Source organism: Triturus cristatus, chromosome 4_2 (assembly GCF_964204655.1).
Source record: "Triturus cristatus chromosome 4_2, aTriCri1.1, whole genome shotgun sequence".
Lineage (NCBI taxonomy): Eukaryota > Metazoa > Chordata > Amphibia > Caudata > Salamandridae > Triturus > Triturus cristatus.
In genome coordinates this window covers 117,111,624-117,126,743 of record NC_140586.1, presented here as the reverse complement: position 1 = coordinate 117,126,743, position 15,120 = coordinate 117,111,624, and the positions used below count along the sequence as shown (strand labels likewise).

The 15,120-nt window shown below is 47.0% G+C and overlaps 1 protein-coding gene and 1 long non-coding RNA gene across 2 annotated transcripts in view; one reads left to right on the top strand and one right to left on the bottom strand.

Annotated features, from left to right (window-relative positions):
• The window catches only part of MRPL4 (mitochondrial ribosomal protein L4), a 52,018-nt gene extending 48,667 nt beyond the window's left edge, over positions 1-3,351 (top strand). The window contains exon 9 of the mRNA XM_085600747.1: positions 3,124-3,351. Within this exon, the coding sequence (XP_085456873.1) occupies positions 3,124-3,269 (146 nt within the window). The 3' untranslated portion in view covers positions 3,270-3,351. The remainder of the gene's footprint in view (positions 1-3,123) is intronic.
• Positions 1-15,120, bottom strand: part of LOC146833123 (uncharacterized) — a 74,905-nt gene that overhangs the window by 34,507 nt on the left and 25,278 nt on the right. The gene's annotated exons all lie outside the window — the stretch shown is intronic.

The window sequence follows — 15,120 nt, the reverse complement described above, 5'->3', positions numbered from 1 at the left end:
CCCCGCAGACATTAAGTAACACAGGCCATACAGGCACAGGGTGAGGGAGCCTTTCACAGGGCTCACAGTGACATCAGTCGCACAAGCACACTTAGGGTAGGGAGCTGACTGCAGGGCTTGTACTAATACAGTTCTTACAAGCACACAAGCTGATAGGGAGCACCCCGCAGACATTAAGTAACACAGGCCATACAGGCACAGGGTGAGAGAGCTTTTCACAGGGCTCACAGTGACATCAGTCGCACAAGCACCTAGGGTAGGGAGCTGACTCCAGGGCTTGTACTAATACAGTTCTTACAAGCACACAAGCTGATAGGGAGCAAGCACCCTGCAGACATTAAGTAACACGGGCCATACAGGCACATGGTGAGAGAGCTTTTCACAGGGCTCACAGTGACATCAGTCGCACAAGCACCTAGGGTAGGGAGCTGACTGCAGGGCTTGTACTAATACAGTTCTTACAAGCACACAAGCTGATAAGGAGCACCCGCAGACATTAAGTAACACAGGCCATACAGGCACAGGGTGAGGGAGCCTTTCACAGGGCTCACAGTGACATCAGTCGCACAAGCACCTAGGGTAGGGAGCTTACTCCAGGGCTTGTACTAATACAGTTCTTACAAGCACACAAGCTGATAGGGAGCACCCCGCAGACATTAAGTAACACAGGCCATACAGGCACAGGGTGAGAGAGCTTTTCACAGGGCTCACAGTGACATCAGTCGCACAAGCACCTAGGGTAGGGAGCTGACTGCAGGGCTTGTACTAATACAGTTCTTACAAGCACACAAGCTGATAGGGAGCAAGCACCCTGCAGACATTAAGTAACACAGGCCATACAGGCACATGGTGAGAGAGCTTTTCACAGGGCTCACAGTGACATCAGTCGCACAAGCACCTAGGGTAGGGAGCTGACTGCAGGGCTTGTACTAATACAGTTCTTACAAGCACACAAGCTGATAAGGAGCACCCGCAGACATTAAGTAACACAGTCCATACAGGCACAGGGTGAGGGAGCCTTTCACAGGGCTCACAGTGACATCAGTCGCACAAGCACCTAGGGTAGGGAGCTTACTCCAGGGCTTGTACTAATACAGTTCTTACAAGCACACAAGCTGATAGGGAGCACCGCGCAGACATTAAGTAACACAGGCCATACAGGCACAGGGTGAGAGAGCTTTTCACAGGGCTCACAGTGACCTCAGTCGCACAAGCACCTAGGGTAGGGAGCTGACTGCAGGGCTTGTACTAATACAGTTCTTACAAGCACACAAGCTGATAGGGAGCACCCCGCAGACATTAAGTAACACAGGCCATACAGGCACAGGGTGAGAGAGCTTTTCACAGCGCTCACAGTGACATCAGTCGCACAAGCACACTTGGGGTAGGGAGCTGACTGCAGGGCTTGTACTAATACAGTTCTTAGAAGCACACAAGCTGATAAGGAGCACCCCGCAGACATTAAGTAACACAGGCCATACAGGCACAGGGTGAGAGAGCTTTTCACAGGGCTCACAGTGACATCAGTCGCACAAGCACCTAGGGTAGGGAGCTGACTCCAGGGCTTGTACTATACAGTTCTTACAAGCACACAAGCTGATAGGGAGCACCCCACAGACATTAAGTAACACAGGCCATACAGGCACAGGGTGAGAGAGCTTTTCACAGGGCTCACAGTGACATCAGTCGCACAAGCACACTTAGGGTAGGGAGCTGACTGCAGGGCTTGTACTAATACAGTTCTTAGAAGCACACAAGCTGATAGGGAGCACCCCACAGACATTAAGTAACACAGGCCATACAGGCACAGGGTGAGAGAGCTTTTCACAGGGCTCACAGTGACATCAGTCGCACAAGCACCTAGGGTAGGGAGCTGACTGCAGGGCTTGTACTAATACAGTTCTTACAAGCACACAAGCTGATAGGGAGCAAGCACCCTGCAGACATTAAGTAACACAGGCCATACAGGCACATGGTGAGAGAGCTTTTCACAGGGCTCACAGTGACATCAGTCGCACAAGCACCTAGGGTAGGGAGCTGACTGCAGGGCTTGTACTAATACAGTTCTTACAAGCACACAAGCTGATAAGGAGCACCCGCAGACATTAAGTAACACAGTCCATACAGGCACAGGGTGAGGGAGCCTTTCACAGGGCTCACAGTGACATCAGTCGCACAAGCACCTAGGGTAGGGAGCTGACTGCAGGGCTTGTACTAATACAGTTCTTACAAGCACACAAGCTGATAAGGAGCACCCCGCAGACATTAAGTAACACAGGCCATACTGGCACAGGGTGAGAGAGCTTTTCACAGTGCTCACAGGGACATCAGTCGCACAAGCACCTAGGGTAGGGAGCTGACTCCAGGGCTTGTACTAATACAGTTCTTACAAGCACACAAGCTGATAGGGATCACCCCGCAGACATTAAGTAACACAAGTCATACAGGCGGAGGGTGAGTGAAAGCACCCTGCACACCTTATCCTTGCTCATGGGGCGGTAGGGGGTCTCTACCAAGCTATCAGTAATATGAGTGGTGCAGACTCTTGGGCTGAAAGTGTTTCCTGCAAAGACAAGTGTTTACTGTGCGACAAGTTTCACACAGCGAGAAAAGCAAGTTGCACAGAGAATCGGAGCCTACATTTACACTAGTGGTGCAGCACACGCAGTGAGAGGAGGTTTCCTGAAGATCTTAGTGACAACTAAAAGCAGCACTGGGGCAGAAGACAAGGCAGAGGGCACCTACCGACTGCTGCATCACCCATAATAACAAGCTATTCTGGCCCATTGTAGGACTGAGCGCTTCCTGCAGGCTTCACGGTGACACAGGTCAGGCAGGCACCGACGGAGAGGGAGCTCTGCAGAACCTGGCCGGCGAGAGAGTGCGCTCTGATCCCCAGGTTTTGTATTTGTTTCGTAACCATCTCTTTTCAAGCTCTCCGGTTGGTTCTTCGAGAATAGACTCATGGGCTTCACTGCTTAAATCGAAAAATCCATGCAGGGCAATGGGTGCGATGCAGTTTCGGTCTGTAAACAGTCAGTGCGGCGCAGAACAAATGCCATATGGTTAAGTGTACAATGTGGTTCTGCATCCTCACCATGATCTTCTGTGTCTCCTCCCTAGGCCTGAACGTCCACAGTATTCTCAAGCATGAAACCTTAGTGCTGACTCTGCAGACAGTGGAGTTTCTGGAGCAGAAGCTGCTTTGGCATGACGTCCGGTACACCTCGCTCTATCCCTTCAAACTCCCCTACAGTGACTTTCCATAAGAGCATCTCGCGCTTCAAGGGGGGCTCTCCAGCATCACGTTTTGTAAATAAATAAAAAGGAACAAGGTTTGAATAAAGATAATAGTCTCTAAAGCAGATTTTTGGTGGAAAATTGGGGCAAAGAAATCGGAATGTCGAGCTTTTAGGAAGGGGGGCAGTAGCCGGAATCTGCTGACCAGTAGGGACCACTCTGCATAGGGCAAGGGGGCAAGAAACTGGATATGGCAACAGATAATTGAAATCACTTACTTCTATTGCTGAGAACATTGCTTTTAATGCTCATATCTTTTTACTCTTATCATTGAATACGTCTTTTACCATCTCATAAGAGAATCAAAAGCAGTTGTTATTTCGCTATGTGTTTGTAGTATGCACTGTTGTAGATCACATGTTCTGCCTACTCCTGCCATCTAGTGTTGTGTGCTGATGTTTGCAAGTTGCTTTTGTTCAAAGAAGGCTTCAGTCTCTAGTTATCTCATGACTCCTTCCTAAGTCCGCAATGCACCAGGACAAAGACTTCACTGTAGATTGCCCTTTGGTGTGGAGTTTTCAGTTTGTGCTCAGCACCATCTACAACTCTTCAGTTCCTTTCAGTATCCGGATACATTGTCTGAAGACTGGTGAGTGCTCCTGCTCCTTTGGATTGTAGCTGCAATGGCACAGTGAGCTCTCAAACTTGCAAAACAAATGTGGGGGAATAAGGGAAGTAGGGCGCACAGGAAACACAATGTTCGAGGCATATGAGCTGCAGATCACACACTTAGGATAAGATCGCCATCTGGTGTTGGACTCGGATGATTGCAGGTTGTTGTTGTCTTCGGAAGAAGCCTTTTGGTCACAAGATAGGTGACTCCTCCTCTGGACAACAGTGCGCATGTGCATCCACTCCATCCTCAGATTGTTTTTTTCCGCCATTGGGTTCGGATGAACTTTTCCACTCCGGCTGAAAACTTCTGAGAATCCAGCTTTCGAAACCAACAACCTTTACAACTCGACGTCGAAATCCAATCGGACCGGTTCTGGATACGGCTCATGGAAAGGACACCTTTTAAAAAATGCCCCCAATGTGGAGCAAAGTTCCCCCACAGTGACCACCACGAGGTCTGCAACCTGTGCCTCTCGCCGGAACATAACGAATCTAACTGTCCAGCCTGCGCCGCATTCCGTTCCAAGAAAACCATCCGGGACCAAAGAGCTGGATGCCATATCATGGCCAGACCAGCTCCAGAACCAGAGGACATCTTTGCCCAGGATGTCCCGGAAGACGATTCCGAAGACCTCCAAATCGTATCCGAGGCGGACGATTCTGATGACCTCATCACTCCGGGGCAACGAATGAGTACCAGTGCCCCTACCCCAACCCCCCCCAAAAAAGACATTGGTCAAGACTCCGCCAGCTGGCCCCAGTCGCGACCGAAAACCGTCTTCAGAAGCCCCGCCCTCGGGCCCGGCTCCGAAGAAATATAAGCCTGCAGGCGGCTCGAGCAAACCACTTGTTATTGTGCCCACAATACCTTTGTTACCGAAGACTCAACACCTCTCGGCACCGAAGCAGGTTCCGAAACCATTGAGGCCGAAATCTCCACCGGCACCAAAATGTTCTTCGGCACCAAAATGTTCTTCGGCACCGAAGTCTCCACCGGCACCGAAAAGTTCTTCGGCACCGAAACCATCGTCGGTACCGAAAAAAGTCCACAAAGACTCTACCGATCACCCAAAACATAGATCGGAACAGAAAAAGTGGGCAACAAAGCCACTTTCGGACAATGAAGAACTTTTTCGCCCGGATCCCACGCAAAAAAGGATTTATATCAATCCAAAAACCGGACATGTCACCGCTGTGCCATACAAGAAAAGGAAGCTGGACACAACACCTCCTCCAGCTCCCATAAGAAGAAGGACTTCGCCACCTCACCCATTCGTCCTTCCTCTCCTATATCACCTCTCATCCCACCCCCTCTGCCCCATCTCCTTCTCCTCTACCATCTCCTTCACATACACCACCTCCACAGGATGATGATGATGACTTAGGAGGAGGGGGGGATCCGGATGACCTTAATGATCCTAATGATCCTTTCACACTCCCGGATACGGCACCCTTAGATGACTGGGCTTACCCTTTACCTGATATTCCTGATCCCACTACATACCCCTCCAAACCCTCCCCTCCTGATGACCACCTAGGGTTTGGACCGCTGATAAACAGGGCGGCGCTTTTCCATGGCGTCACCATGCACTCAGATACACCTGAAGAGGACTTTCTTCTAGACACATTTGAGCAGTCGCAAAAATCAGTTCAGATCTTGCCCATGATTAAGGGAGTCATAAAACACGCCACAGTGGTTTTTATAGACCCTGTTAGAGCTAGGGTTCCTAACCCCCGATTTGAAAAAAAACATAGACCGGCCCCACAGGATCCCGCGTACATTAAAGCACACCTCCCTCTAGACTCTTTAGTCGTTTCAAACGCAAGAAAGCGGGCTAACTCCCAAACAGGAGACACACCGCCCCCAGACAAAGAGTCCAAGCTATTAGAGGCCTCGGGCAAAAGAGTTGCAGCACAAGCTGCTAACCATTGTCGTATTGCCAACACACAAGCCCTATTAGCCCGATATGATAGGGTTCATTATGATCAGTTAGAAGATCTTTTACAACTCCTGACAGATCAGTACAAATCCCAGGCCAATGACCTCATCCAAGAGGGAAAACTGATATCTAATGCATCAATCAAATGTGCACTAGACGCAGCGGACACTGCCTCTAGGGAGGTCAACACAAGCATACTACTTAGACGCCACGCATGGCTCTGTATTTCAGGCTTTAAGCCGGAAGTACAAACAACAATTCTTGCTCAACCATTCAACCAAGAGCAGCTATTTGGACCCGCAGTAGATACTGCACTAGAGAAGATGAAGAAAGATAACGAGACTGCTAAATCAATGGGAGCATTACAGTCTCCACAACCACGAGGCTCCTTTCGACGCTCCTTTTATAGGGGAGCCTCCAAAAATGTGGGAACAGACACCTCTTCCACTTTCAAAACCTCCGCACAAACATCCCCTAACAGAGGATATTTTAGAGGAGGATATAGGGGAAACAACACCAAGGGCTGATGTCGGGGCAATACCAACACCCGCACCTCTCCAGCCACTAAACAGTGACTTGCCCCCACTCCCCCCAGACCATTCCACTCCAGTCGGGGGAAGACTCCAACAGTTCCTACCTGTCTGGAATTCCATCACAACAGACTAGTGAGTAAGACAAATTATCCAGTTTGGTTACTACCTCGAACTCACAAACACCCCCCCCCCCACACATACCACCCAAACACCGTTCAATGTCACCACACCATCTTACACTCCTCAAACAGGAAATTCGGTCCTTGCTTCAAATACACGCAATAGAACCAGTTCCACTCCAGCATCAGGGTACAGGAGTATATTCTCTATACTTCCTAATTCCCAAAAAGGACGAGACTTTAAGACCCATACTCGACCTCAGACTACTAAACCAGTACATAACTCAGATCACTTCCATATGATCACTCTCCAACAAGTCCTCCCACTACTTCAACAAGGCGACTTCCTTGCCACATTAGACCTCAAGGACGCATACTTTCACATCCCCATGCATCCTGCTCACAGGAAGTATCTAAGATTTGTGGTAGATGGACAGCACTATCAGTTTACAGTCCTCCCATTCGGAGTAACAACTGCACCCAGGGTATTCACCAAATGCTTAGCAGTAGTGGCAGCGCACCTCAGGAGACAACAAATGCATGTCTTTCCGTATCTCGACGATTGGCTCATAAAAGCCAATACTCTCGACAAATGCGTTCTCCACACTCGCCGCACTATTCAAACCCTACACGACTTGGGATTTACCATCAACTATCCCAAATCTCAACAGCAACCCTCCCACATACATCAATATCTGGGAGCCACCATAAATACGTCCAAGGCCATAGCTTATCTCAGCACAGCCAGGATAGCCAACATACAAAACCTCATCTTAAAATTTCAAACTCAACACTCTCTTCCAGCAAGAGTGTTTATGCAACTGTTAGGCATGATGGCGTCATGCATCTCCATTGTGCCCCACGCACGACTTCAAATGTGTCCCTTGCAAGAATGTCTAGCACAACAGTGGAACCAGGCTCACGGACAACTTACCGATCTGGTGTTGGTGGACAGTCGCTCACTTCGTTCACTGAAATGGTGGAACACCATCAACCTGTCCAAAGGGCGACCGTTCTTAGAGCCTCTTCCACAAGTAGTGCTGACGACCGACGCATCTCTCACAGGGTGGGGAGCCCACCTCCTTCAACACACCACTCAGGGCAGATGGACCACTCAACAAAAGCTGCTCCATATCAATCACCTAGAACTTCTAGCGGTGTTCCTAGCACTGAAATCCTTTCAAGTACATCTAAGGAACAAAACTGTCCTCATCCGCACAGACAACATGACGACAATATATTACATACAAAAACAGGGGGGGACACATTCTCTCCCAACTGTCCCAACTCGCACAGAACATCTGGAGATGGGCAATTCTCCAAAACATCTACCTGCTAGCGGAACACCTTCCAGGGGTTCACAACCAGGTTGCCGATCTCCTAAGTCGTCAGACACAACAAATCCACGAATGGGAATTACACCCCAAAGTCCTATTCCCATTCTTCCAAAAATGGGGCCAACCAGACATAGACCTGGTCGCCACACACGAAAACGCGAAATGCCCAATCTTCGCCGCCAGGTTTCCACACCCACAGTCGAAGGGCAATGCAATATGGATGAACTGGTCAGGCAGATTTGCGTACGCTTTTCCGCCTCTCCCACTCATTCCATTTGTGGTAAGCAAGCTCAAACAACAGTCTCTAAAACTGATCCTAGTAGCTCCCACTTGGGTACGTCAACCCTGGTTCACGACACTTCTGGAACTATTGCTAGTTCCACATCAAAAACTGAGCCTTTTCCCGGCCCTTTTAACCCAGAGCCATGGAGAAATCAGACACTCAGATCCACAGCAACTGAACTTGGCAATCTGGCTCCTGAAGTCTTAGAGTTCGGTTACCTCAACCTCCCACCAGACTGTATGAATATCATAAAAGAAGCTAGAAGACCTACTACTAGGGCATGTTATGCTGCAAAATGGAAAAGATTTGCCATTTACTGCATTAACAATAATATACGTCCACTGGATGCTTCCATCCAAAACATTATTTGCTATTTACTACACTTGCAAAGATGCAATTTAGCGTATTCCTCCATAAGTCCACACCTAGCAGTTTTAGCAGCATACATACAAAATAGACAACACCTGTCACTATTTAAGGTACCAGCCATCAAAGCCTTTATGGAAGGTCTCAAAATAATTATTCCTCCAAGATTACCACCTTCCCCACTGTGGAATCTAAATATTGTTCTAACAAGGCTCATGGGCCCTCCATTTGAACCTATGCATAAATGCGAACTGCAGTTCCTAACATGGAAAGTGGCTTTCCTTATCGCAATCACATCCCTGCGAAGGGTAAGTGAGATACAAGCCTTAACTCTTGAAGAACCATTCCTACAACTACATCGTAACAAAGTGGTTCTTAGGACAAACCCAAAATTCCTACCTAAAGTCATTTCCCCTTTCCATCTTAACCAATCAGTCGAGCTACCAGTCTTCTTCCCTAATCCAGACTCAGTAGCTGAGAGAGCCCTTCATACCTTAGATGTTAAAAGAGCCTTGCTTTATTACATCGACAGAACCAAACCTTTTCGCAAAACCAAACAACTGTTTGTTGCTTTCTCTCCACCACATAAAGGCAACCCCATTTCAAAATCAGGTATAGCCAGGTGGATAGTTAAATGTATCCGAATATGTTACCAAAAAGCTAAACACACTCTTACAGTTCCCCCCAGGGCGCACTCCACGCATAAAATAGGGGCTTCCATGGCATTCTTAGGGAACATTCCCTTAGAAGATATTTGCAAAGCAGCCACATGGTCTACCACACACACCTTAACTAATAATTACTGTGTTGATGTGCAATCCAAACAACAAGCTTCCGTAGGCCAAGCTGTCCTAAAAACTCTATTCCAAACTGCTGCAACGGATACAGGTGACCACCGCTAGGGGAGACACTGCTATATAGTCTATCCTAAGTGTGTGATCTGCAGCTCATATGCCTCGAACGGAATATGCTACTTACCAGTATGCATCTGTTCTTGGCATGTAGAGCTGCAGAGCCACACACGCCCACCCGCCTCCCTGGGACCTGTATCTGTTCCAGCTTTGTCTTAATTAGACACTACACATGGACATCCTTTCTCTTTTTTCTTATACACTCCATCATTTCCCATCATGGCGAAAAACAATCTGAGGATGGAGTGGATGCCCATGCGCACTGTTGTCCAGAGGAGGAGTCACCTATCTCGTGACCAAAAGACTTCTTCCGAAGACAACAACAACCTGCAATCATCCAAGCCCAACACCAGATGGCGATCTTATCCTAAGTGTGTGGCTCTGCAGCTCTACATGCCAAGAACAGATGCATACTGGTAAGTAGCATATTCCATATAGTTTAGTTCAATATTCAAAGGAGTGCTCCAAGAGTAAGGATGTCAGCCCTCATCCCTAATTTAGACCATGTGAAACAGTACATCCGAGCACACGCATACTTGTACCAAAGAAAATTCATCCAAAAGTCATCGAAACATCTGTCTTTTCTTTGATCGTTCAACACTTCTTACACCAGTCAACACGTTCTTCAATCTTAGTGCATTGCATGTCACTGCGTATGTGCCATTATAAGACCGGTGGCTTCATGTATTCCATCCAGACGCTTTACTTCACGTCTGGACGGAATACATGAAGCCACCGGTCTCCAACTCGAGAGGCACTACATTGACCTGACTGTACACATCAGCACTTATAATGGCACATACGCAGTGACATGCAATGCAGTAAGATTGAAGAATTTTTTGTATATGAAGCCCTGAGGAAGTTGTGGGTGATTGTACCGAAAGACGAAATACGTGTTGGCTGGTGTAAGAAATGTTGAACGATTAAAGAAAATAAATTTTCTTTAATACAAGTCTGCATGTGCTCAGATTTATTGTTTTCATTACTCAAACTTGGTTTGTATGAGAATGACTGTTGATTTGGGGGGGGGGGGGGGGGGAATACACCTTTCCAATTCTGCCTGAAATGGAAATTCATGGTCAGATTAACATCAGATCTACAACCAGTGCCTCCCTCGAGACCAAGAGGAGAACAACTGCTCGGCTTGCATTCAAAATCACAAATGCTCTTTGAAGGAGCGTCGCTGGCAAAAATGTAGGATCCCGTGCCAAAACACCACCGACATGCCAACTGCTCTTGACTCCAAGAAGCCCATTATAAAGGTAAGGACCTATCCTGCATACCAGGAACCCAAGAAGAGCAGAGCCCTGAGATCCTCTCCTCCAAGGGCTCCAAAACTGACCCTGTTGATCTTTGAAAACACCTGGGCCCATGATAAAGACTACATGCAGATCCACCATTCCGCAACCCACACACACAAGGATCGACCTCTAAGATTGTCTCGGCTAGAGGCCAAGCACAGCTCCAGAGAAAGTCTGGCTTTGTGCACCAAGACTGGACCCAAGAGGCATTCGACATTAGGGCTCAACCTCCTGCATGGAGTCCACTCTGCTCCCGTAGGGCTCAAAACCTCAGCATCAGCCAACACCAACTGGACCCTGAGTCTGAAACAGCCAACCTCTGAAATCAACATCTGCTTCCCGACTCTGAGGAAGAATTTGACACCGGGTTTGGCGCTGCATGAACCCTTACCTGTGATCGTGCTCCCTGAAGTGCCCAATATCAGACAAAGCCAAATCTAGATGCACGTCTCTTCAAGGAAGATTCCTCATTGCCCTCCTCAGCAGGCGGCACAGACGGTATTCTACCTTTACTACGCGGTCATTACTTCGTATTACCATTACTACGCATATTTTAGTTCGCAGATGCCATTACTTAGCATGCATTTACTACGCATGTTCCCTTACTTAACATGCACTTACTACAAATAATGGAGTTACTGTGCAAATTAAAGTTTTGGGGTACAGGGGTATTTTTAGGGGTCAGGGTGGGTTAGGGTTTTTGGGGTGTAGGGGGCATTTTTAGGGTTCGGGGTGCTTTTAAGGTTTTGGGGTGCTGGGGTATTTTTGGGGTTCAGGGTGCGTTTAGGTTTTGGTGTGCTGTAGTAATTTAAGGGGTCGGGTTGGTTAGGGTTTTGATGTGTGGGGGTAATTTTAGGGTTCAGGGTGTGTTTAGGTTTTGGGGCACAGGGGTATTTTTAGGGGTCAGGGTGGGTTAGGGTTTTGGGGTGTAGGGGGTATTTTTAGGGTTCAGGTTGCATTTAAGGTTTTGGGGTGCTGGGGTATTTTTGGGGTTCAGGGTGAGTTTAGGATTTGGGGTGCTGGGGTAATTTTAGGTGTCAGGGTGGGTTAGGGTTTTAGGGTGCTGGGGTATTTTTGGGGTTCAGGGTGCATTTAGGTGTCAGGGTGGGTTAGGGTTTTGGGGTGTAGGGGGTAATTTTAGGGTTCAGGGTGCGTTCAGGTTTTGGGGTACTGGGATATTTTTAGGGGTCAGGGTGAGATAGGGTTTTGGAGTGTAGGGGGTATTTTTAGGGTTCAGGGTGCGTGCCAGGGGATAGGTTACTATTATGATTCTTTTTTTGTTTTAATGTACCAATAACGCGTATGAACGGTATGCGTAATAATTAACTGCAAAGTAAAAGCATTTTTAATGTATTTGTATATATTAGCGAAGTAAAAGCATGCACACTAAAATCATGCGTAGCAAAGGTATTAGCGGAGTAAAAACTTCAAAGTAAATACCTGCGGAGTAACGGTATGCTAAGTAACATCATATATTCGGCACAGACACCACATCCAGCAGCCTGGAAAAAGAGGAAGATTACTTTTGAAGAGGGAACCTCTGAGGAGTTTGAGTTCTGTCCCATACACAAGAAGAGTTGGGATCGGGCCACTATCACCTTGCCACAACCCCTCTGCACACTCCCCAACCTCCACCAAAATACTGTACATCACTGCCACCTTAGGCACCACATAGGCCACTGTCACCACTGGAGTCTGTTTACTCATTCAACTCATACTCTAACAATGCGCGCTCCTAAATGACCCTCAGAATCCTTATTTTGAACCTGCACCTCCTATGGATGGGTATGGCCTGTGGGGCTGACTACTATGTAGACCCACTGACAGTACCCTGGAGTCATAGTCAGTTAAGGCCTCACCTCCTGACGATGCCACTGCATTTCATGCCATAAGGGAATGGACCATCACAAGGTCAAACTAAGTGCAGTGGATAAGGAGGATGACTTCCTTGTAGAAACACTCTCAAAGACCGAGAAACTGTGCAGTTTCTTTTAGTGCTGAAAATCTTGACAAAATGCATCAAAGATAAAAGCATGCTAAAGTCTGTGTTGTGACACCAAGAGTTGAAAAGGAATACAAACAAGCAGCATACAATCCTTTATACCTTAAAGATCATATCCCACCCTACTTCCTGGTAGTCCACATGGCCTAAAAACCAACATGCTTACAAGCTACTAGAGATGCTCCGCTTCCTAATCAGGAGAGCAAGAAAGTAGAGGCTGCATGGAAGTGTGTCGCAGTAGGGGGGGCGCAAGGCAGTAGCTTATTGCCAATTCTGTAGGTCTCTTCTCCAGGTACTAGAGATATTGGTAGGAGATGGAGCAGCTGAACAAACACTTGCCCGAGGCATAGCCTAAGATGGTTGTGGTAGTACATCTGCACTGCGGTACCACTCATGTCTCCATTTGTGGGCGATTGGCTGATAAAGAGCAGCAGCCAACAGCAATGTTCAGCAGCAGTGCCACTCCTACACATGTTAGGGTTCTCGGCACATGCGAAAACATCTCATCTCAATGCGTAGCAAATCCATCCTTTTCTGGGAGTTAAATTAAACTCCATCGCAGGAGATGATTTGACAATTCAGGAGAAGGTGATGACATTCCAAAGACTGCCACCTCTTTTTCAGACATCGCATCCCTAACTGTGAGGTCAGTAATGAAACTATTGAGAGGTGAACAATTACTTTGTTGACCTCCTAAGCTGGATATACCAACAAGTACCTCAGTTATACTTCCAAGAATGGGCAACACCCAAAGTCAATCTGTTGGCCATTGCTGAAATTCAAAATGCCCCAACTTCGTCTCCATGTACACAATCCCACAGTCCATGGGTAATGCACTATGGATGAACTGCTAAAGGATATTTGCTTACACTTTTCCTCCACTGCCTCTAATCCCATATGCAGTGAGGAAATTTAGGTAAACCTCCATGGCTCTGATCCTTGTCCCAACTTGGTTGAGACAACCATGGTATTTGATGTTTCCTGAAATAGCTGTCCATTCACACGAAAAACTATCCATTGGACCAGACCTCCTGACTCCGCATCAGTGTCAGCTCAGACATCCCAAACTCGGAGAAATTAACCTAGCGATTGAGAATCTGAGGTGTTACAGTTAACTCGAGAGTGTATGCAAATCCGGCAAGAAGCATGCAATCTGACCGTGTGTGTGTGGAGAGAAATTTAAGACTTGTCCTTTATTGTATTAGAAAGTAGATGGAACCTCTTAATGCTTCAGTGCAGTATATTTGTTGCTTACTGCACCTTAAAAAAGTGATTTTCATACATTTCCAATCTAGATGCTATAGCAGTCTACGTGCAAGTCAGAGAACACACATCTTCATTCATAAACCTTTTATGGAGAAGCTTATACCACCTAGAACCCCACCTGGTACCTACATGGGACTTAAATGTCACGCTTGCAAGGCTAATGACTTGTAACACTCCTGTGCAATGCAATTCCTATACTGTAAAGTAGCCTTTCTGGTTGCAGCCCCCTCACAGAGGAGATTTAGTTACCAAGTATTAACAGTGGAGGAACGTTTCATTCAGGTTTACAAGGATAGATTTGTTCTGAGAATATTTCTTCTAAACTAAAGCTGGGTCCCCTTTTCAAGCCAATTAGACTATTGTGTTGCCTATTTAATGTCCACACCCTGAAACAGTGGCACAACAATCTGCATATATACACAAAAGCAAATTACACGAATTTCAAACACCTCTTCATTTTCTCTGTCATGGTTGGTGACTAGTATGTGCTAAACAACGAGACCAAAATACTACCGGGAAACAGATGTGTTTTCAACCAAGATCAAACGTGTGTGCAGCTTGAAGACGAACCTGTGACCTAAGGCACAATAGGGCAATAGATGGTCATCCAGCTTGTGTGAAGACGGTGTCCGAGTGTCAGGTGAAGAACTCTGGTATAGTGAGCACTCTGGATCTTCTGTCACAAACACTTGGGCATTTATTATAGACATTTTTGCTGATGCTTAAATGGGTAATTGTGTCTGCATCCTTAAGCCAAATGTAGCGATGGTCTCTCTTGAGTTATGCAGTGTTTTTGACGTTTCTTGCAGAAGTGTGCACCCGACAATGATATCCCCTCTGGTATAGCTGGAAAATTATCTTCCACTGTTGCAAGATCAGAGCGCACACTGACATAGTAAGAAAATGATTTAAAACCGACTTGGGAGGTAATTCACACATTAAGAGCTAAGTAAATATCAGAAAAGCAGGATTACCAATATGCCAGACAGACTCTAGGATAAATGACTTGTGAGGAAAAGACAACTGACATAGTGAGAGAGTGTTGTAAAATGACAATCACAAAGAAAGCTGCCGTCCCCAAAATGCTGAGCAACCGATGTATACAGGTGAAGAAATACCAGTAGAAAATGTTAAAAAGCGTTTTGAG